The sequence below is a fragment of the Neomonachus schauinslandi genome, chromosome 9 (genome assembly GCF_002201575.2).
Source record: "Neomonachus schauinslandi chromosome 9, ASM220157v2, whole genome shotgun sequence".
In the NCBI taxonomy this organism is placed as follows: Eukaryota; Metazoa; Chordata; class Mammalia; order Carnivora; family Phocidae; genus Neomonachus; species Neomonachus schauinslandi.
Genome location: NC_058411.1, coordinates 93,924,725 through 93,948,553, shown reverse-complemented (window position 1 = coordinate 93,948,553; position 23,829 = coordinate 93,924,725). Strand labels below are relative to the sequence as shown.

General features: G+C 34.7%; 1 protein-coding gene across 2 annotated transcripts in view; it reads right to left on the bottom strand.

Annotated features, from left to right (window-relative positions):
* The window catches only part of UNC13C (unc-13 homolog C), a 547,141-nt gene that overhangs the window by 133,302 nt on the left and 390,010 nt on the right, over window positions 1–23,829 (bottom strand). For both annotated transcript variants that reach the window (XM_044917815.1, XM_021693930.1), the window contains one exon: window positions 6,038–6,164. In XM_044917815.1, the coding sequence (XP_044773750.1) occupies window positions 6,038–6,164 (127 nt within the window). The remainder of the gene's footprint in view (window positions 1–6,037; window positions 6,165–23,829) is intronic.

Here is a 23,829-nt window from a genome sequence, read left to right as displayed (position 1 = left end):
AGACAGAGAAAGACAGATGCCATATGATTTCATTTACATATGGAATCTAAGAAAAACAAAAAACAAAAGACCATGCAAAACAGAAACAGATTCATTGATACAGAGAAAAAACTGGTGGTTGCCAGAGGTGAGGAGAGGGGAGGGATGGGGGAAACAGAGTAAGAGGATTGAGAGATACAAACTTCCAGTTATAAAATAAATAAGACATGGAGATACAATGTACAGTATAGGAAATATAATTACTAATAATATAACAATTTTGCATGATGACAGACAGTAGCTAGATGTATGGTGGTGATCAATTTATAATGTTTGTAAATGTTGAACAATTATGTTGTACCCCTGAAACTAAAATAATATCTTACGCCAACTACATTTCAATTAAAAAATAGACACAATGGTTATATAGTTGTTTTTTTGAAAGAGTGTGTCTTTTATTAGATTAAGATAGTTCCCTTCTATTCTTAACTTCTAAGAGATTGTTATAATAAATTGATACTGTATTTTATTAAATTATTGTTCTGTGCCTACTGTAATGACTGTAGGGATTTTCTCTTTCATTCCTTAAATGTGGTGAACTGTATTCATTGCTTTTAAAATGTTAAACTAATTTTATATCTCAGGAATAAACACCCGTTGGTCATGTTATATTAGTCTTTTTATAAACTACTGGATTCTATTGGCTAATATTTTACTTTTTAAATATATTTTCAGAGAGAAATTGTTCTTTACTTGTATGTCATATTCTCAATAGGTTTCAGTAGTTGAGGATATGCTGGCCTCAAAAAATGATTTGAAAAGTGTTCCTGTCTTTTTGGAACAGTTTGTGTAATATTGGTGATATTCTTCTTTAAACAGTTGGGAAAATTCTGTTTGGAGCCATCTGAGCCTGGAGTTTCTGTTGTGACATGATTTTTAACTATGTATTCAAATTTCAAAAGTTATGGGCCCATTCAGATTTTATCTTTTTTTTAATTTTAGCTTAGTAAGTTATATAAAGGAATTGGTACATTTTTGTCTGACTTTTAAATGTACTGGTGTAAATAATGTCTTAATATATTTTATCTTTCTGGATCTTTAGTGATGTCGTTTTCTAGTAACAATAATTTGTGACATCTGTTTTTCCTTTTTTTTCCATTGGCCTTGCTAAGTCTTTTTTTATTTTTATTATGTTTTTCAAGAACAAACTCTTGGCTTTGCAGTTTCTTCTATTTTAAAATTTATTTTTGCTCTAGGTCCTGTTGATCATTTTCTCCTTCTACTTTCTTTTGACTTAATTTGTTCTTTAAACTAGTCTTATACTATTGATTTTATACCTTTCTCCCCCTTCTCTCTATAGATTTAGAAGCTACACACTTTCTTCTATTTCCTGTTTTAGCTGCAATCCACAAGTTTCAACATGCGATATTTTATTATCACTTAGTTCAAAATATTTTGTAATTTACACTGATTTCTTTTTTACTCAGGTTTTAGAGAGTTCTGCTTAATTTGCCTATCTGGTCATTTTCTAGTTATCTTCTTGGAGTTGATATCTGGCTTAATTCCACAGTGGTCCAAGACCATACAGTATATATTTCAATCTTTTAAAATCCATTAGACCTGCTTTATGGTTCACAGAATAGTCTATTTAGGTAAATGCACCATGTGCGTGTGATAACAATGTGTGTTTTGTCACTGTTGGTCATAAATTGTAGATGGTTGTGTGTGTGTGTATAAACAATTCCCACAAAAAATTGTGGAACCTCTAGGTGACCAAATACAGATAGATAAATATCTGTAAGTGTGTTATTCATGTTGTTGAAACTTCTGTATTTTAACTGTCTGATTCTTCAGTTGCTGAAAGAAGTATAATCTCCAAGTAGAATTGTTGAGTTGTTGGTTTTTCCTTTCACTTCTGACAATTTTTGCTTTATGTATTTTGTTGACATGTTATGAGATACATTTACAACTGATGTATCTTTTTGAATTGCTCCTTTAATCATGAAATATTTCTCAAAATTTTTTATTGTTATATTTCTTATTTTGAAGTCTATTTTGTTTAATATTAGTATAGCTGTGAAAATTTCATACCAATTATTGTTTTCATCCTTTACTTAACCTTTCTAGTCACTTACATTTTAGGTGAATAAATTATAAGCAAGATAGTCTGGGATTTACTATTTTATCTGTAGGACAATATTTGTTGAATAGAGTATTAATCCATTTATGTTTAATGATTACACTTAATCTTCTGATAAACTTAATTTTAAAGACATCATCTTGCTTCCCCCACCGCCCCCTAAATTTCCTGCCTGCTCTTTATTTTTCGCATTCTCCTTTCCTGCCCTTAGGTATGTTTGTTTTACTCTCCCTTCACCCTATTGTTTTATGGATGCATAGTACTTATGGGGTTACACTATAAATTTTAACACCCATCCATGACACATTAGAGGATTTTTAAATTGAGTATTTTACACTTGCTAAACAATTCAAGGATCTTATAACATATTAACTCCATTTATTGCTTTTCTACCCTTTTGTGCTACTGTTGTCTTGTATCTTAATTCTATGTACCTTTTCTTCTACAGATTTTTTTACTTTAAATAGTTAATGTATTTTTAAGTGCCCTTCTTTGCTTACCTTTTCTAATGTATTTTATCATTTACTACATTATTGCATTTTTTTTTTTTAAAGATTTTATTTATGTATTCATGAGAGACAGAGAGAGAGAAAGAGGCAGAGGGAGAAGCAGACTTCCCGCGGAGCAGGGAGCCCGATGCGGGACTCGATCCCAGGACTCTGGGATCATGACCTGAGCCGAAGGCAGACGCTCAACCATCTGAGCCACCCAGGCGCCCCACATTACTGCATTTTTATCTTCATTTTCCTTCTATCTGAAGCATGCCTTATATATTTTTTATGAAGGTCTGCTGGAAATGGGTTCTTTCAGCTTCTCAGTTATATAAATATACTTATTTCATCTTGTTTTGAAAGGATATTTTTGATGCTTATAGAATTCTAAGTTATTAGTTGTTTTCTTTCAGCACTTAAAAAATATCATTGCAGTGTATTCTGGTTTTCAGTCCCTCCTATTGAACAATCATCCAAGAGTGCTACTGCAGCTCCTTTGAAGGTAAAGTGTCTTATCTTCCTTGACTGCAATAAATGGAAAGATTTTTTTTTTATTCTTTTCTGGTTTTAAGCAACTTTATATGATGTAATGACAGGTAGTTTTCCTTGCTTTAAATATCCTGCCTAGGGGGCGCCTGGGTGGCTCAGTTGGTTAAGCAACTGCCTTCGGCTCAGGTCATGATCCTGGAGTCCCTGGATCGAGTCCTGCATCGGGCTCCCTGCTCGGCAGGGAGTCTGCTTCTCCCTCTGACCCTCCCCCCTCTCATGTGCTCTCTCTCATTCTCTCTCAAATAAATAAATAAAATCTTTAAAAAAAAAATATCCTGCCTAGGATTTATAGAAATTCTTGAACTGTGGCTTCATGTTTTTCATCCAATTTGCAAAATCCACACCTAGTATCTTATCATACACTGCTCTGATACTGTTCCTTCTCTCTTCTCCTTTTCTGGGACTCAATTCTTTGAGTAGTAGACCTTTACAATTTGTCCCATATATCCCTTGTTTGATTCTTTCTTCTATATTTTGTATTTTTTTTTTTTTTGGTTTATTCCTCTGTTTTTATATGGATATTTTCTCCAAATAGGTCTTCCATTTCTTTTATCCCCTCTTCTGCTAGGTACAATCTGCCATTAAGCCCATTTATTACATTCCTAATTTCATCATTTTTCAGTTCTGTAGTTTTTCTTTTATTCTTCTTATAAATCCTATTTTTCTGTGGAAATTCTCTCACATTTTGAAGTTTAGATCAAAGTCTATGTCTGATAAGTCTAATATCTATTTTTCTCTTGGATTTTATTCAATTGGTCCTGTTGCCTGGCAGTCTTTAATTTTTTTGTTGAATATTATACATTGTCTATGAAAAGATATGGAACCTTTGATTGGTTATTTCCTCTACAGAAAATCTAAATTTTTCCTTGTATTTGCAGGGAGATAGTTATAAAGTAGACAAGGCTGATTTCTAGGGCACAGCCCTCAGGGATCTCACCTGAAAGTCTGGTAAGTCTTGTTTCTTAGGAAGTCTTCACCTCTAATTTTTGTCTGTCCAGCATTGTGAGGATGCTGAAGTGTCTACTTAAGTTTTAATCCTCTCAGTGCTTCTTTCTACACCTGCTTATTTCTGCCTCAGTCTCCATACATGGGCAGATTAAGAATCAGAAAATACCTCAGGGAGAAAACTGTATGCAAGGTGCCGTGCTTACTTTTCTGTGGTTTGCATTTCTCTAGGACTTTGGTCCTACAGGTCCAAGCAACCTTCATAGTACTGAACACAATGTTTATTTCTCTACCCCACGGACATTGCTATAAGCTAGGCTACTGTTCTCTGTTTGGTCACAATGACCTGCATTGCAAATTGGCAAATGCATGGGAGCTGGGAGGATAGAGAAAAAAAAGCAAATACAGGATTCACCTCAATGCATTTCTCTTCTCTCAGGGACCATAGTTTCTCAATTCCTGGTTGCATTGATTGCTCTCTGATGCTGTTTAATTTTATTCAGCTTTTATATTGGTGTTCAGTGGGCATGTCAGTCTGATTTTAGTTAGTGTAGTTTAGTTAGTCTAGACAGAGTCAAGCAGAAGTCTCTGGCTAATAGCATCTCTTTTTTACTTCCCTATTCCAAGTCAGTATTACCAGCTGCTTAGGCACTTATACTTCATCTTTAATTCTTTCCTATTTCTTTTATCCTCATATGTATTAATTGACAAATTATGTAAATTCTACCTCAGAAATCTCTCTCCCACACATACTCATCCTATACATTCTTACTACAAACACTCTCTAATGTGTACAGACTTTAACTAGTCCCAGTATCCCACTGTATCTTATAAACTTCTATGAGAAAAGTCACATTAAAGGGAAATTCTAATCTCATCATTACATTACTATCTTCTAAATCTCTTTCCTGTTGCCCTATCTTTGCCTCTTCCAATGCCCACAATGCCTCATGAATGTGGGGCAAGCTTCATAGCATTTATTTATAATAATCTAGTTCAAAACTACTTTTGCTACCTACTCCTTTGGAAACATACTCTATACCCCACTATAATGACATTTCCCATGGACCATAGCCCATATATTCCTACTTCCATAATAATGCCCATAACTTTACTTTCAATCTAAATGCTTTTCTTGTCATCAACTGACCTAATTTTCAAAGTCTGCATCAGTGCTACTCCATCCATAAAGATTATGCAGAGTCCTCCAAACAGGGGTAATGTCTCTCTTCTGTGAGAACCCACTGCACTTTGTTTGTGCTCCTTGAATTAGTACTTATTTAATTTTGCCTTGCTTTATCATGATTTTTATACTTATCAGTATCTCATCAAGTACAAGCTTCTTTCAGGGTGAGGTCTTTATCTTATTCACTACTGTCCTATAGCATTCGGCACAGTGCCTGGTATATGGAAGACCCTCCTCAACAAAATTAAATAGAATTCTGAAAAATACGAGATGCAGAGTATTACAAGTTTGTTTGCTTAGAAATATATTTGATACAGGCATGTTTATGAAAAATGTTACCTGTTTAATTATAACTTCTATTTTAGAAATATTAATTTCTAAGATATTTTTTGTTTGAATTAAAGGGAAAATCTGATTCTAGAGCTCAGTATACAGATACCCTCATTTTCCCAATAAAATCTGAGCTTGAGCACTTTCACAGAAGATAACCTCATCATGTGAACCATATCCTGTTTTGTATTTCTTTTTCTTTGAGTTGAATATCTGAGTTAAGGCATAGTTGAAAAGTGTAACACAATTCAATTATATATGGTCCCAAAGAAATGCAAGTCATTTAATATTGATTTTATAATAGAAATGTCTGCATTCAAGCAAAGACTATGAGAAGAGATTTTAAGGCTGCATAATTCAGGTATAATTTTTATAGGACTATGAATTGAGAAGTTGGGGGTGAAAATCACTACTTACAAGGAGTATTCAGGAACAGCATCCTTGAAGGCAGGAAGTTCTCGCACATATTCATTATAAAACCATTTCACTTTGAAATGCAAATTCATATAATCGGTGCTCTTGCATAACTGCTTCTTCTCATGTTCTGTAACAGATAAAATCAAACATTTAATAAAGTTTGGTTTGCCAACAATGCTGCTGTATTCCAATCTACTTTTATTAGTAGTATTTTAAAAAGGAAGAGAATAGTGTATTTGAGGTAAAAGCAAAGGGAATTGTTAAAGACGGACCTGAAATTTTACAAAATCCCAAAAGTACCATAGATCCTATGTAGAACAGATCAAGTAGTAATGACCAGTAACTTGCATGTTCTAATGTGCCTTCCTGAAAAAGGTGAGAATTCTGATGTTAAGAGTTGTAACATGCCAAAAATTTTCTGTTTATTTGCAAGCTTTCATATTTTGACTACTTTTAGCCTATTGCAAAGTTTCAGACAGATTAAAACTCTAAGCATGAATAAAACATGAATCAAACTAGGAGACATAATCCTTGATAAATACTGGAAATGTGAATTAGTAGATCACATTTCTGGCCTGGATACTGAACACTTAAAGAATTGAGTTGAAAAGGAGAGGAAATATATCTAACTTCTAAGCCAGATGATTTCTTCTTCCCATTTTAAGTTCATCTAAAATTATTTTGCACCCTGTGGCTTTTTTTTTGACATTTCTTTAGCAGGATTTCCTAATATGTGACATTTTTTCTCTCTAGCTTAGAATGTGTAGCTTAAAATTGTTTCTCTTTTTTTTTTCTTTAATCTGGATATATAGTAGTGGGGAAGAGAGACAAGTAATAATATTACTGAACATGTTTATCTCTGTTCCTCCCCTGCCCCCAATATTAATATCTTTGCCAATTCTGGCCCTAAGTATAGACATAAGCAAACCCCAAATATCCCAGACTATATTTATGTTGAAGCGTCCTCTAAGAAGTTCTGGTTGAGGTCTATGGATCTTTTTTTAAGTCAAGGGCTTTGATTTATAGTAGAAACATCCTATACTTTATATTCTAGACTGAAAATACTAATTGAAGCAATTAAATTGTTATACAAATTGAGGGCATCTTTGCTTTCCAAAACCCAACTATAGAGGGACTTAAATCCCAATGATAAACACAACCCCAAACTGAACATTTTCAAAGTATCTAAACAATGATTAATTCAAGACAATTTGTAGAGCAGTGAGAGAAAGAATACACATATATACACAGAAACAAGAATAAATAGTACTTCTAGACTAAATTCCCAAACAAAATTATGAACTAGGTGATGTTTTGCTTCAACTCCCTCCAAATTTATTCCATTCATTCTATCTTTTAATGTCTGTTCTCCCTTACCCCTCTCCTCAGATGTCTAGTATCCCTCCACACTTTAAGGGAAGACATTTATTTGATATACTCATAGGTAGGGATTTAATTCAATCCTACCCTGAAACCCAGACAGGAGAAGATCCTTGCCCTAGAACCCACACACTAAGAGGGCTCTACTCATCACAAATACAAACTTAAAAATTAAATAGATTGTAGATTCCTCTGTCACTTGGGATCTCACACTCGGTGCTGGCAGAGTAAGCCAGAACCCAAAACATCTGCGTTTGTGACTAACACCACCTGCTCTTATAATTGACACCCTGGAAGCCCCACAGAAACACTTTAGACCATCTTTTGTTTTATATCCTAAAAACAAAAGGTGACTATGCGCAAGTGCTACTAAGGATTGCAGACTGCCATTGCTAACAATAGAAATAGATACTGCTTTGGAGTATAGGAAGAAATTTGAGCTATGGAAGCATTTAAGTAAGAGAAAGGGCGAAATAACTCACCAGGTTCTTTCTCTGGATGGCATAAATGCAACAGGTTATTTCCTAACCAAGTATTATTTTCAAGCTTTAATAAGCACCATTTTCTTTGGTTTCAATGTATGCATTGGAAGGCACTCATGAATCAATACAGCATGCAAAACAGGTGTACTTGCTGCCTGGGGAATATTTTGACTATTAAATGATTCCCATTACTCTCAAAGTTTGTATATGGGTAATTCTAGATGTAATATACATGAAGCCTCATATTCCTTGCCAACTGGATATCTATTGAATTCTAGAATTATCAATAGTTTTATTTTTGAAATTTAGATTTATGAGTTCTAACTCATTAAATTTTTGTTTATTCAAATGATTTACATAAAAATTTATATGAGATAATTGCATTTTGTCCTCATTTTAGTAAATATTTTTAAATGTCTTAGAAGAAAGTAACTTTCTGCAAACCATATATGAACTATATCTGAAAGCACACAATGGAAATAATTTTAAATTTTTTGTATTTATAATTTAAATTACATCTTTATTCAAATCATGTCAATTTTGAGTAACATTTTATTTTTTAATCCTTTAAATATTAAGAATATGTGTAAACTGTAAGTGAACCTCAGGGGGAAAAAAAGGTTGAAAAGAAATAGAAAAGAGTTCAATGACAAGGTATATTTAAATTTTTTAAACCAGGAAAAAAATTAAAGAGAGCAGACATCATGTGACTTGGGGAAGGTTGTATTATTTGTCATGACTGTAGATAGAATGCAAAACTTTTAAAATGTTTTATTATAACTGCATAATCTGTAACCATGCTAAAATAAAGATGAAAATACACATTTTCTTAAAGAAAAATACAATAATTTATGAAATTGATATATTTACTTTGAAACCTAAACACTGCCACCCAGAACACCTATATATACATATTGATAATTAAGTTGTATTATCTTTGATATTTTGCCAACTTACAGCATATTAAAAAAGAACTGTTGCACATTTTTAATCTCATCAATATAAAAGCACATTTATTTGTTGAGGCAGGAAGATAGAGCTACATTTTATTTAACAGTTTGTTAGCTTGATTTAGAAATTATAAATATTTAGGTCTATGATATGTGGGCCTCCATTTGTGCTCTTGACTTTGCAAATGTTAGGGATGAGTCTGATGTGATGTGTTACCTCTTCCAAGATGTTTGCACATTAACAGAATCCTGAAGGTAAGGGCAACCCAGTTCCAGCTAATACCAAAACTGTTTACTGAGCATTTATCTTGTGCTAGGTTATGTGGGAGGCACTGGGGATATAAAGATTAAGTGCACAGAGCTCAGGATGGGTGACATATAATAATACATTTAATATAACATGGCAAACATAATGATTTGATATGCACAGGAGGATGCTGTTTCTTGGAGGAGATGAATTTAGCCCCAACTTTGTGCTTTAGGTGAACAACCAAGAAATGATTTATGAGTAGTGGTTCAGTGCACAAAGAAGAATTTGAGTCAAAGGACACATATAAAATACAACTTTTTACTTTAAGAAATACTATTTAGTATATATGTGTCTCTTTCATGAAACTGTGTAACTATATCTCCAATTAAGACTTTGGGCTTTTCAACAGAATACACATTCTTCTTGAGTGCACATGGAACTTTCTCCAGAACAGATCACATACCATGTCACTAATTAGTGCTCAACCAATTCAAAAAGACGGGGATCATTCCCTACATATTTTCAGACCACAATGCTTTGAAACTGGAACTCATTCACAAGAGGTAATTTGGAAAGAATTCAAACACTTGGAGGTTAAAGAGCATCCTACTAAAAAATGAATGGGTCAATCAGGAAATTAAAGAAGAATTTAAAAAATTCATGGAAACAAATGAAAATGAAAACACAACGGTTCAAAACCTCTGGGATACAGCAAAGGCAGTCCTAAGAGGGAAGTATATTGCAATACAAGCCTGTCTCAAAAAATTAGAAAAATCTCAAATACACAAGCTAACCTTACACCTAAAGGAGCTAGAGAAAGAACAACAAATAAAGCCTAAACCCAGCAGGATAAGAGAAATAATAAAGATCAGAGCAAAAATCAGTGAAATAGAAACCAGAAAAACAGTAGAACAGACCAATGGAACTAGATGCTGGTTCTTTGAAAGAATTAATAAGATTGATAACCCCCTGCCAGAGTTATCAAAAAGAAGAGAGAGAGGACACAAATTAATAAAATCATGAATGAAAGAGGAGAGATCATGACCAAGAAGGAAATGCAAACAGTTTTAAGAACATATTATGAGCAACTATATGCCAACAAATTAGGCAATCCGGAGGAAATGAATGCATTCCTGGAAACTTATAAACTACCAAAACTGAAACAGGAAGAAATAGTAAATCTGAACAGACCCATAACCAGCAAGGAAACTGAAGCAGTAATCAAAAACCTCCCCAAAAAACAAGATTCCAGGGCCAGATGGCTTCCCAGGGGAATTCTACCAAACATTTAAAGAAGAATTAATACTTATTCTACTGAAGCTATTTCAAAAAATAGAAATGGAAGGAAAACTTCCAAACTCTACTTATGAGGCCAGCATTACCTTGATCACAAAACCAAAGACCCCATCAAAAAGGAGAATTACAGACCAATATCCTTGAGCATGGATGTCAAAATACTCACCAAGATACTAGCCAATAAGATCCAAAAGTACACTAAAAGGATTAGTCACCATGACCAAGTGGGATTTATCCCTGGGATGCAAGGGTGGTTCAGCATTTGCAAATCAATCAACATGATAGATCACATTAATAAAAGAAAAGACAAGAACCATATGATCCTCTCAATTGATGCAGAAAAAGCATTTGACAAAATATAGCATCTTTTCTTGATTTAAACTCTCCAAAGTGTAGGGATAGAGGGAACATATCTCAATATCATAAAAACCATATATGAAAAGCCCACAGTGCATATCAGTCTCAATGGGGAAAAACCGAGATCTTTTCCCCTAAGGTCAGGAACACAACATGGATGCCCACTCTCACCGCTGTTGTTCAACATAGAGCGAGAATTCCTAGCCTCAGCAATCAGACAACAAAAAGAAATAAAAGGCAATCAGATTGGCAAAAAAGAAGTCAAACTCTCACTCTTCACAGATGACATGATGTTTTATATGGAAGACTCCAAAAGACTCCACCCCAAAATTGCTAGAACTCATAAAGGAATTCAGCAAAGTGACAGGATATAAAATCAATGCACAGAAATCAGCTGCATTTCTATGCACTAACAATGAGACAGAAAAAGGAGAAATTAAGGAATTGATCCCATTTACAACTGCACCAAAAAACCATAAGATACAGAGGGATAAACCTAACCACAGAGGATAAAGGATATGTACTCTAAAAACTACTTATGAAAGAAATTGAGAGAGACACAAAGAGATGGGAAAACATTCCATGCTCATGGATTGGAAGAATAAATGTTATTAAAATGTCTATGCTACCCAGAGCAATCTATACATTCAATGCAATCTCTACCAAAATACTACTGACATTTTTCACAGAGCTGGAACAAATAATCCTAAAATTTGTATGGAACCAGAAAAGAACCCAAATAACCAGAGGAATGTTAAAAAAGAAAGCCAATGCTGGCAGCATCACAATGTCTGGCTTCAAGCAATACTAAAAAGCTGTAATCATTAAGACAGCATGGTACTAGCACAAAAACAGACACATAGATCAATGGAACAGGATAGAGAACCAGAAATGGACCCTCAACACTATGGTCAACTAATCCTCGACAAAGCAGGAAAGAATATCCAGTGGAAAAAGAACAGTCTCTTCAATAATTGGTGCTGGGAAAATTGGACAGCCACATGCAGAAGAATGAAACTGGACCATTCTCTTACACCATACACAAAGATAAACTCAAAATGGATGAAAGACCTCAACGTGAGATAGGAATCCATCAAAACCTTAGAGGAGAATGCAAACAACAACCACTTTTACCTCGGACACAGCAACTTCTTGCTAGACACGTCTCCAAAGGCCAGGGAAACAAAAGCAAAAATGAACTTTTGGGACTTCATCAAGATAAAAATCTTCTTCACAGCAAAGGAAACAGTCAACATAACTAAAAAGGCAACCTATGGAACAGGAGAAGATATTTGCAAATGACAAATGATAAAGGACTAGTATCCAAGATATATAAAGAACTTATCAAACTCAACATCCAAAAAATAATCCAGTCAAGAAATGGGCAGAAGACATGAACAGATATTTCTCCAAAGAAGACATCCAAATGGCCAAAAGACACATGAAAAAATGGTCAACATCACTCAGCATCAGGGAAATATAAATCAAAACCACAATGAGATACCACCTTACACCAGTTAGAATGGGTAAAATTAACAAGACAGGAAAAAACAAATGTTGGTGAGGATGCGGAGAAAGGGGAGCCCTCTTACACTGTTGATAGGAATGCAAGCTCGTACAGCCACTCTGGAGAACAGTATGGAGGCTCCTCAAGAAGTTAAAAATAGAGCTACCCTATGACCCAACAACTGCACTACTAGGTGTTTACAGATGCAGTGAAACGAAGGGGCACCTGCACCCCAATGTTCATAGCAACAAAGTCCACAATAGCCAAATTGTGGAAGGAGCCAAGATGTCCTTCAACAGATGAATGGATAAAACGGAATATTACTCAGCCATCAAAAATGATGAATACCATTTACAATGATGTGGATGGAATTGGAGGATATTATGCTAAGTGAAATAAGTCAATCAGAGAAAAACAATTATAATATGATCTCACTCATATGTGGAATATAAGAAACAGGGCAGAGGGCCATAGAGAAGGGAATGAAAACTGAATGGGAAGAAATCAGAGATGGAGACAAACCATGAGAGACTCTTAACTATCTGAAACAAACTGAGGGCTGCTGGAGGGGAGGTGAGTGGGGGAATGGGGTAATTGGGTGATGGGTATTAAGGAGGGCATGTGATGTGATGAGCACTGGGTGTCATACGCCACTGATGAGTTGTTGAACACTACATCTGAGACTAATGATGTACTATGTGTTGGCTAATTGAATTTAAACTAAAAAAATAAAAGACTTTCAGCTTTTTTTCCCTTCTCTCTACTCACGTTTTTACATGTTTTAGTGAGTTTGAGTGAACCTTGTATTTATGTTGTACCATAAAGAGAAAAAGTTTACCAATCTTTGCTCCTTACAATGAAGTCATCTCTTTACTTCAGAAAGCAGGTAAAAGCCAGTTGTGGGCAGTGTCCCGGTCAGTTTTTCAGGTAAAACCTTCAGTTTATTTGCATAATCCCTGTATACTTCACTTCTCCATGATTACAAAATCTTCCCTCCCTCTGTATTTGGAAGTCCTGCTCAGAACACACAGATCATCCCAAACTCATTCTCTTCGACTCTGCAAGCTCCCTGCATTCCCACACTCTCCTCATTCCTGCTGTTCCCACAGTTCCAGAAAATAATCACCTCTATGTCTAATTTTCTGTGGCCACACAGTAGCCAGACTCCTCTCCCTTCTTCCCCACCTCCCAAGTCTTTCCATTGTGGATCAGTATGGGAGAGGAGACAGGAAGGATGCCAATTATCCTTTTGTGAAATGAAATCTGGTATTGCTCTAGTCCAGAGACCACCAATTCTAGTTCTTAAGAATATATCTGATAGGATAGCTCAAACTATCAGGGTTTTACCAGCCTGTTTGCAGAAAATAAACTTAGAAGATTACTATTAGTTTCATCCTTATAGAATTGCTTTCACACGCATATGAATTTGTTTCCATCCCTTGAAGTCACATATTTCTCATGCACTATCAACTGGTATTTACTGCTGTCTGTGGACAGAAACAGGAGACCAGTACCATCTGTTTTCATATTCTGCCAGTTCAACAAGAATAATTGACATCTTTACATGCATTATGCACTTCAGCTGATACAGGAAGAGGTTTCCAGTTTTTTGAGTTAGTTGGTGATGTATGTTTGATCTTGAGGAAAATCCAAACAAAGTTGGAAAGGGTATGCGACCGTATAATAAGGCCCATCTGTGATGTTTGTCTTTAAGTAGCAAATACTAATTATAATTTAAACTTTTTTTTAGCAGGGACCTGTAATCACCATAAACCTCAGTACTTCTGGTGGATTTATCTAATTGGTTACCAAGCCATGCCCTTTTCCTCCCAGGCACACAACCAGACCACATTTCCCAACCTTTATTGCAATAGTCTTGCCCTATGACTAAATTTCGGGCTAAAGCAATGTATGCCATTTCCAGTCTCGCTCTGAAACACCTACTGTGAAATAATCCTCTTTTCCCTCATTTGCTGGCCAGATGCAAAAGATCCAGCTGAGGATTTTAAGGCTCTAGGGAATCACGGAGCCACTAGAGGGTAGAAGTCTGGATCCCTGAGCCAATTCTCAGGAGAGAATTGCCCAATCAGAAATACCTTAATTTATGTAAGTAAGAAATAAACAAACTGATACTTTTTTTTTTTATTTTTAAAGATTTTATTTATTTATTCATGAGAGACAGAGAGAAACAGAGGGAGAAGCAGGCTCCCAAGGAGCGGGAAGCCCGATGCGGGACTCAATCCCAGGACCCTGGGATCATGACCTGAGCCGAAGGCAGACGCTTAACCATCTGAGCCACCCAGGCGCCCAACAAACTGATACTTTGTTAAATTATTTGTTATGGAGTTAGGCTACATGGGATTATATTCTGTTGCTTCACTAAAAGGTTTTCAAAGATTGAGACCCACTTGCTAATTCACCTCCAAACTACTCTGCTTTCTAAACTCCTCCTTCTTTTATGTATGTATATGTATATATCTATATATTCAGATATGTATATTCAGGCTATCCCCTTGTTATGTTAAGAAAACAATAAATAGGCTCTGAGAGAAGAAAGATCATAGAAGTAAAATACATAGGCTTTGTGGATAGACTAATACCACTTTTTTTTTGTCAGCCTTTTTTCATACTTGTGGGCTCTCAGCTATATTTTGAGTAGATTATTATTACCACTTAAATGATTCTATAAAAAGCGAGCTGTTATTGTTCCAAAATCCATATGCCTGTTTTTGTGTCTTTATATCTTCCTCCCATAATGTGTAATTATATATTATGAGGAGACATTTCAAATAAACTACAATTACATCTTAACTACACCTACCAAATATCAATGTTAAGAGATACCAAATTCAAGAATATTCTTCAAATTATCCTCTGCTTAGTGGTAGACCACATTGACGAAGGTGCATTTATCTCATACAATGTAAATGACTCTTAGAATTTATTTAGCCATCAATCCTCCTACATTTTTAATTTTGGCAACAAAGATTTAACTAGCTCATTACATTTACAAATTAAACATTTAATTAGTTTCCCAAATTGCAGTACAATAATTTTGTACAAAATTTAATCTTTGAATTTCAATGATAAATATGAAGATTTTGCTACCAGTATAAAAATGCTTTGCTAAAATTATACAAAGAAAAAGCTTGGCGGGGTGCCTGGGCCTCAGTCGGTGAAGAATCCAACTCTTGATCTCAGCTCAGGTCTTGATCTCAGGGCCCAGCATGGAGGCTACTTACAAAAAAAAAAAACAAAAAACGAGGGGCGCCTGGGTGGCTCAGTTGGTTAAGTGTCTGCCTTTGGCTCAGGTCATGATCCCACGGTCCTGGGACTGAGCCCCGCATCAGGCCCCCTGCTCAGTGGGGAGTCTGCTTCTCCCTCTACTCTTCCCTCCTACTCATGATCTCTCTCTCCCAAATAAATAAAATCTTTATTTAAAAAAAAAAAAACTTTGGCAATTCAATTTGGAAGTATATGCCTGTACTCCTTTAGATGGTATTTACCAGCATTTTCTTGAAAAGAGTATTTTTTTCCCTGAAAGTTAGTGTTTAAGCATGGGGTTTTATGTATAAGGCAGAAATGCACAATTATGTATTAGTTTATAGGATGGGGTAGTATACGCTCAACCCATTCTCATGCCAAAAACAAATGTGCTGCCATCAACCATCACAGTGTTATTTTCGAGTTTATTTGTGACATAATTTTATTGCATAAAGTTGTGTTGTCCTATATTTGGTAGTGTACATTTTTTTAGAACTATCCTAAATACCCCTCTGAGTGATGTGGCTTTAGATATGTGAGCACACAATATCTCACAAAACATCATGTCATTGGACCCCTAATGCTGGTTTATTATTTGATATTCCTTCCAGAGCTTCCATATCATCACTTCTTAAAGCAGGATGTCACACACTCAGAGCTTTTGATTCTAAAAATAAATACGTATCAAACTTTTATATACCATAGACACATATAAACATCTATCAAAGATAACCATAAATTCATATTAACAATGTATAGGTGGGGATAATGTCCTCCTTTTTAGGCACTGAGAATGCTAAACCATGTAATCAGAAATAAAAAAAAAAATACGAGTTGTAGTTTTCCATTTTAAAGCAGCTCTATAAAGTCTTGTAATATAAGCACATCTTTGGGGTGAGAAATCATCTAAAACTCTGGCTATCAAAGTAAGCTATGGTATTAAGAAGCTATAAAGCTTGGACTAATAAAATAAAAATGAAAAAAATATATGTAACATGTTAGCAAAAAGTAATTTGGACCAATGCAAAGCTTCCAGGGAGGAAAATCAGCCAACAAGAGAAAAGATTATGCACAATAATAAATTACTGTCACTGACTTTCTTATATTCAATGACTATATAAGAACAAATATCACTAATTTTTGTAGGGTAAGAGAAAATACCAGTTTCTTTCATGACACATTTCTGATAACCTAGCCTTAGCAAAACACTAGGAAAAAGAAAAGTCAACTAAAACTGGTAAAATGTTGCCTTTCTCCATGACCACTACAACTGATACTAGGAGCAATTTTACCTTTGAGAGCAGTAGGTGACAGTCCTACTCATAAATGCAACCCATCTCTCAGCAGAATCCCAGAATGAATCTAGGCTCTCTAGGTTCATTAAACCAGGAATGAGGTAGAATCAGACATACTTCATAGACACACTTTCTGACACATCTATTTAGAATTTAGACATAGATCAATTTGTGATCTAATATGTGATCACATATATATCAGTTGTGTATTTTTATTTGTCAGAACATATAACATTTATATATTGTTTTTCCCCTTGGCTCTATCTTAGTCATCTTTGTTTTAGTCTTAGCTCTAGAATTAAATCAATTAAGTGCTCACCATAAATTTTTTAGCTGGAGTGTCTTCTGTCATCTCTTGATGGATAAAGCTCTTTTACTAGAAGATTACTCATGAAGGGCTCCTGGATATAAAATCCTTGGTTTACAGTTTCTTCCCTTGATAGTCTTCAAAATACTGCTTTATTAATGTTGCCATATTTATATATTTCTTGAGACGTCTGATGGCAACCAAATATTTTTTTTCCGTTTCATTTGTTCTTTGTGCCTAGACGCCCTCTGGATATTTTATCTTTAAAATCTAATAATTTTACCAGGATCTGTTTCAGAGTTGACAGCTCTAGGTTGATTTTTCTAGCATCAAGTAGGCCTTGTCAATGCATACCCGGAAGTCTTTTTTTGTTTCCATAAAGTTTTCTTTTATTTTAGTTTTAGATGTAAGTTCTATTTCTTTGTTTTATTGTCTCTTTTTCAGGGATGCAAGTTGTACATATTAGAAGTTATCACTTGCTAGTACTATTCCATACTGACCTCTTACTCATCTGGGGAATCATAATAATGGCTCCCTGTATTTTCTCATAAACTTTTACCCTAAACAAGGTATAATGCCGAGACCCTTATTTCGATCATGTCAACATGTGTACATCAGTGTTTGCAAAGAGTAGGAGCTCAAACAACTTTGAATAAATGAATCAGAATTCATCACTCAAGGGCCAAAGTATTGGCTAAACTATATAGATATACATAAACTATAAATTTTATAAATAAACTATATAGATATATATAGAATGAGTTATCTTCTAATGTAATTTTGGTGACAGAGTATATAGGATAATTCAAAGATAATTGGAGTCATAAAATAGTACAATTCCTTTGAAATGTGAGAATTTACCCTATTGTCTTTATTATCTCATTAGTTGTTTCCTTTGGTTCATGTATTACTTATTTCAGGTTGAAGTACTTCACAGACAAATCACAAAAGCAGATAAAAACAGCATCAATGCATACTGAAATTACATGATACTGAGACAATAAATGAAAATTTTACTAAAGCACGCTATTGCAGATGTTCCAAAATATGAGAAAATCAATGTGCAAATACCTCTGAAATTATTTCTTTTTTAAAAAGAGCTCCAGAGGTGCCTGGGTGGCTCAGTCATTAAGCGTCTGCCTTCAGCTCAGGTCATGATCCCAGGGTCCTGGGATCGAGCCCCACATCGGGCTCCCTGCTCGGCGGGAAGCCTGCTTCTCCCTCTCCCACTCCCCCTGCTTGTGTTCGCTCTCTCGCTGTCTCTCTCTCTCTGTCAAATAAATAAATAAAATCTTAAAAAAAAATAAAAATAAAAAGAGCTCCATCTGTGAGTCCTTAATATCTTTTCATCAGTCAGGAAAACAGTCAATAAAGTTGTATTACTCTTAGCACTATGCTGATTTACTTTTATTTTATACTGAAAAATCCAACAAGTTTATCTGAAGCAATACTACCTTATAATATGTGTATGTTTGCTATTGAGAACCTAAGCTAGTCAGATCAAATTTTGATTAAAAGGCTTTAAACTTAAGATATGACCATTCCTTGTGCTGAATACAGACACTACAGAGTTTTCAAAATTGTTTTACTCATACACAATGAGTTTTCATCCTTTAAAAGGAAAAAACCTATGAAATCCAAATAAATACCTCAACCTGATGCTTTACCTACAATAACTTAATTAGTAAAGACATTAACTATAATATTTATTTTTGAGAATAGAAAAATTACTACTTACTAAAATATTAATATAAAAATAATTGGAAAACACTTGCAAGGCAGTTGATAGCTCAGAGAGATTTCTCTATTACAGGGAGATCTCTTTCAAATAGCTAACAAAAATATAGTAGCTCAGAAAAATGGGCAAAGGTCATGAATGGAAAAGGAAATACAAGTGACTATATGGAAAAAGATGAGCAATTGTATTCATCATTAGACAAGGACAATCCAATTTCAAGACATTGTTTTTCACCTAGGAGATTGATAAAGATTAAGGATATTGCTAATACTGGTGTTGACAAGCACTTTTAAATACCATTAATGGGAATCTTTAATGATACAAAGTTATTGAAAGTTATTATCAACACTGGACTTACATACCTTAGCCCACTACTTCTTTCCCCTCACCATCACTCCTGTCATCATTTTTCGTGATCTTAATAACAATTTTGATGACCTATTGAGTGCCTCGGTTCTCAGCCTCTGAGCTCCACTTCTCTACTTGGCTTGTCCTCCCTACACCACAGCCATCTCTTTCCATGGCCTTCCCTTAGGTCATGCCATTACCAGCAAGGATATTCCCTCCAAAAATCTCAATTTCAAGCCCTCCTCTCTTGCAAAAGCATCCTACTCTTTCACTACCACCTCATCTCACTCCCTCTTATATCCATTGAGCCCCACATTTCCTCTATAAATGACCTCTTCATAACTTTACTTTCTCCTTATCTAATTGAGAGTCAACAGTCCATGATTGTAATCTCTCATTTACACACACCCTCAACTACTTGGCCTCTCCTTGTCTTTGTCATACTCACCTGGCAAAGGCCTAACTGGGGTAAATCCAATTACCTATTTTGTGCCTTTATCCCAGTGACTCATTTTGACTGGAAAAAAATACAACCATGCTGATTATTGTTGTCTGAAGTGATTGCCACAAAGTTCAGAGGGGCCCTTAGTACTGACAGTGATCTCTACATTTTGCTAAGTGCTTTGCCTCCTATGCTCTGAAATTATTACATACTAGTCTCCTTCTCTTTTCACAAACATCCCCAAACCCCTCTTCTCTCCTCACTCTCAACTGATCCCTTAGATTCCACATTCCCCTATGCTACAGTTATCAACCTGCCTTCTTCTAAAGCCATACACCTTGCCTCACCCTCTCACTGCTAAACTACCCATACTTCTATTTCAGCTAACCAGTCCACAGGGAACTGAATTACACTTGATTTCTCCCATTCAAAGACTTTGGCTATTGCAACTGTGCATTATCTCTTCTGCTTTATCATTTTCTTCTCTGTCCAACGGAAAGAGTCCCATAATCATAAAAACATATGACATTTCCTATTTTTATTTATTTTTATTTTTTTTTAAGATTTTATTTATTTATTTGACAGAGAGAGACACAGCAAGAGAGGGAACACAAGCAGGGGGAGTGGGAGAGGGAGAAGCAGGCTTCCCACGGAGCAGGGAGCCTGATGCAGGACTCGATCCCAGGGCTCTGGGATCATGACCTGAGCCGAAGGCAGACACTTAACAACTGAACCACCCAGGCACTCCAACATTTCCTATTTTTAGCTACTAAAATAAAGAACAAAGAGATTAAGGAATTAAAAAAAACAACAACAAATTAAAGACTAGCTAAATATTTTGCTAGATAACACTGAAATATAAAGAAACTACAAAGATTATGTAATAAACTCGTACAACAAAATAATGTAACTTATATGGGAAGCACCCTGAGAAAAAATATATGCATTATTGTTTTAAAAATTAACAGTTATATTTTATAAAGAAGCCATTTAGATAAAAAATTCAAACAGTATTCAATGAATTAAAGACCAATATTTAGAGGGCAGGGACAAACATAAGTAAAATCAGCCAACAAACATATTTTTTAAAAGTTCAACTCCTTAGTTGGAAAGAAATTGAAAGTGTAAACAAACAATGAGGCACCACTTTACAAGTAGTATAATAACAAACTTAAAATCATCACAATATTCTATTCTGTCAAAGGCATACTAAAACAAGAACACCCACCCACCACTGGTGACAGTGTCCACTGTTAAATATTTTGTGACATAATTTGACAATACAATTTAGAGATATAATCAGCTTTGACTCAGTAATTCTACGGCAAATGTGCCCTAAGGACAGAAACAAAATGAGGAAAAAGCATCATATAAGAATATTTTTATTGTAGCATTATTCATAATACTGATTATCCAGAAATAGAGTGCTGGTTTAAAAGCTGAGGCTAGTGGATTTGGTGGATTATTATGTAACTATTAAAACAATGCCAAAACTCTGTGTGAATACGCCAAAAAAAATGTGAAAAATACAGAACCACATCTATGTTGTATTACAATTATAAAAAATCCTGTATGCGTATGTAGCTATAGAATATGGAGTCGTAGACCAGTGGGTCAACAAAAAAATCAAGGAGGAAATCAAAAAATACATGGAGACAAATGAAAATGAAAACACAACAGTCCAAAATCTCTGGGACATGGCAAAAGCAGTTCTAAGAGGGAAGTTTATAGCAATACAGGCCTACGTCATGAAACAAGAAAAATTGCAAATAAACTGCCTAACCTTACATCTAAAGGAACTAGAGAAAAGAAGAACAAACAAAGCCCAAAGCTAGTAGAAGGGGATAATAAACAGGAAAGCAGAAATAAATAAAATAGAGATTAAACAGAGACTAAAAAACAAGAGAAATGATTGATGAAATCAGGAACTGGTTCTTTAAAAAGATAAACAAAATTAATAAAACCCTAGCCAGGTTCATCAGGAAAAAAGAGAGAGGATCCAAATAAAATCAGAAATAAAAGAGGAGAAATAACAACTGACACCATGGGAATATAAGGAATTATGAGAATATTATGAAAAATTATATGCCAACATGTTGGACAACCTAGAGAAAATGGATAAATTTCTAGAAACATACAATCTGCCAACTGAATCAAATTATACTAGATAATTTGAATAGACTGATTACTAGTAACAAAATTTATTTTTTTTTAAATATTTTTTATTTATTTATTTGACAGAGAGAGACACAGTGAGAGCGGGAACACAAGCAAGGGAAGTAGGAGAGGGAGAAGCAGGCTCCCTGCTGAGCAGGGAACCCAACCTGGGGCTTGAACCCAGGATCCCGGGATCATGACCCAAGCCGAAGGCAGACGCTCAACGACTGAGCCACCCAGGCACCCCACTAGTAACAAAATTTAATCAGTAATCAAAAACTTCCAACAAACAAAAGTCCAGGACCAGATGGCTTCACAGGTGAATTCTACATTTAAAGAAGAGTTAATACCTCTTCTGCACAAACTATTCCAAAAATAGAAAATGAAACTGAAAATTCATTCTATGAGGACAGCATTACCCTGATACCAAAACCAGATAGACACTACAAAAAAAGAACAGTGTTCCAATATCTTGGATGAGGGTAGATGCAAAAATCCTCAACAAAATATTATCAAACTGAATCCAACAATATATTAGAAGGATTATTCACCATGATTAAGTGAGATTTATTCCAGGGATACAAGGATGGTTCGATATTCACAAATTAATCAATGTGATACATCACATTAACAAAAAGGATAAAAACCCATAGCTTATATAATACCCAGTGTTAAAAAACTAAAAGCTTTTCCAAGATCACGAGCAAGACAAGGATGTCCACTCTCACTACTCTTACTCAACATAGTACTGGAAGACCTAGCTGTTGCAATCAGGTAAGAATAAGAAATAAAAGGCATCTAAATTGGTGAGGAAGAAGTGTAACTGTCACTATTTGCAGATGACATGATAGTATTAAAAAAACCCTGAAGATTCCACACACACCCCAAAAAACCTATTACAACTATTATAACTAGTAAATGATTTCAGTAAATTTCAGGACACAAATTAATATAGAAAAATTTGTTGCATTCCTATGCACTAATAACAAAGTAGCAGAAAGAGAATTTAAGAAAACAATACCATTTACAATTGCACCAAAAAAGAATAAAATACCTAAGAATAAATTTAACCAAGAAGGTGAAAGACCTATACTCTCAAAAATATAAAACACTAATGAACGAAACTGAAGACAACACAAATGGAAAGATATACTGTGCTCATAGATTGGAATAATTAATATTACTAAGATGTCTATACTCCCCAAAGCAATCTACATATTCAGTGCAATTCCTATTAAACCAACAGCATTTTTCACAGAACTAGAACAAATAATACTAAAATTTTTAAGGAACCACAAAAAACCTTGAATAGTAAAAACAGTCTTGAGAATCAAGAAGAGCAAAGCTGGAGGTATCACAATCCCAGATTTTAAGATATCTACACAAAGCTATAGTAATCAAAACAGTATGATACTCACACAAAAATAGACACAAAGATCAATGTAACAGAGTAGAGAGTTTGGAAATAAACCCACTCTTATACGGTCAATTAATCTATGGCAAAGGAAGCAGGAATATACAATCAGAAAAAGACAGTCTCTTCAATAAATGTGTTGGGAAAACTGGACAGCCACATGCAAAATAATGAAACTGGACCTCATTCTCATACCATACACAAAAATAAATCAAAGTAGATTAAACACCTAAATGTAAAGGAAAAATAAACTATTAGGACCACACCAAAATAAAAAGCTTTTGCATAGCAAAGGTAACAATCGACAAAACAAAAAGGCAATCTACTTAATGGGAGAAGATATTTGCAAATGATAAACCTGATAAAGGGTTACTATCCAAAATATATAAAGAACTTATATAACTCAACACACAACAATCTCATTAAAAAATGGACAGAGAATCTAAATAGACATTTTTTCCAAAGAAGATATACAGATGGCTGGCAGACATATGAAAAATGCTCTACATCATTAATCATCATGGAAATGCAAATCAAAACCATAATGACATCACCTCACAGCAGTCAGAATGGCTAGTAGCAAAAAATCAAGAAGTAATAATTGC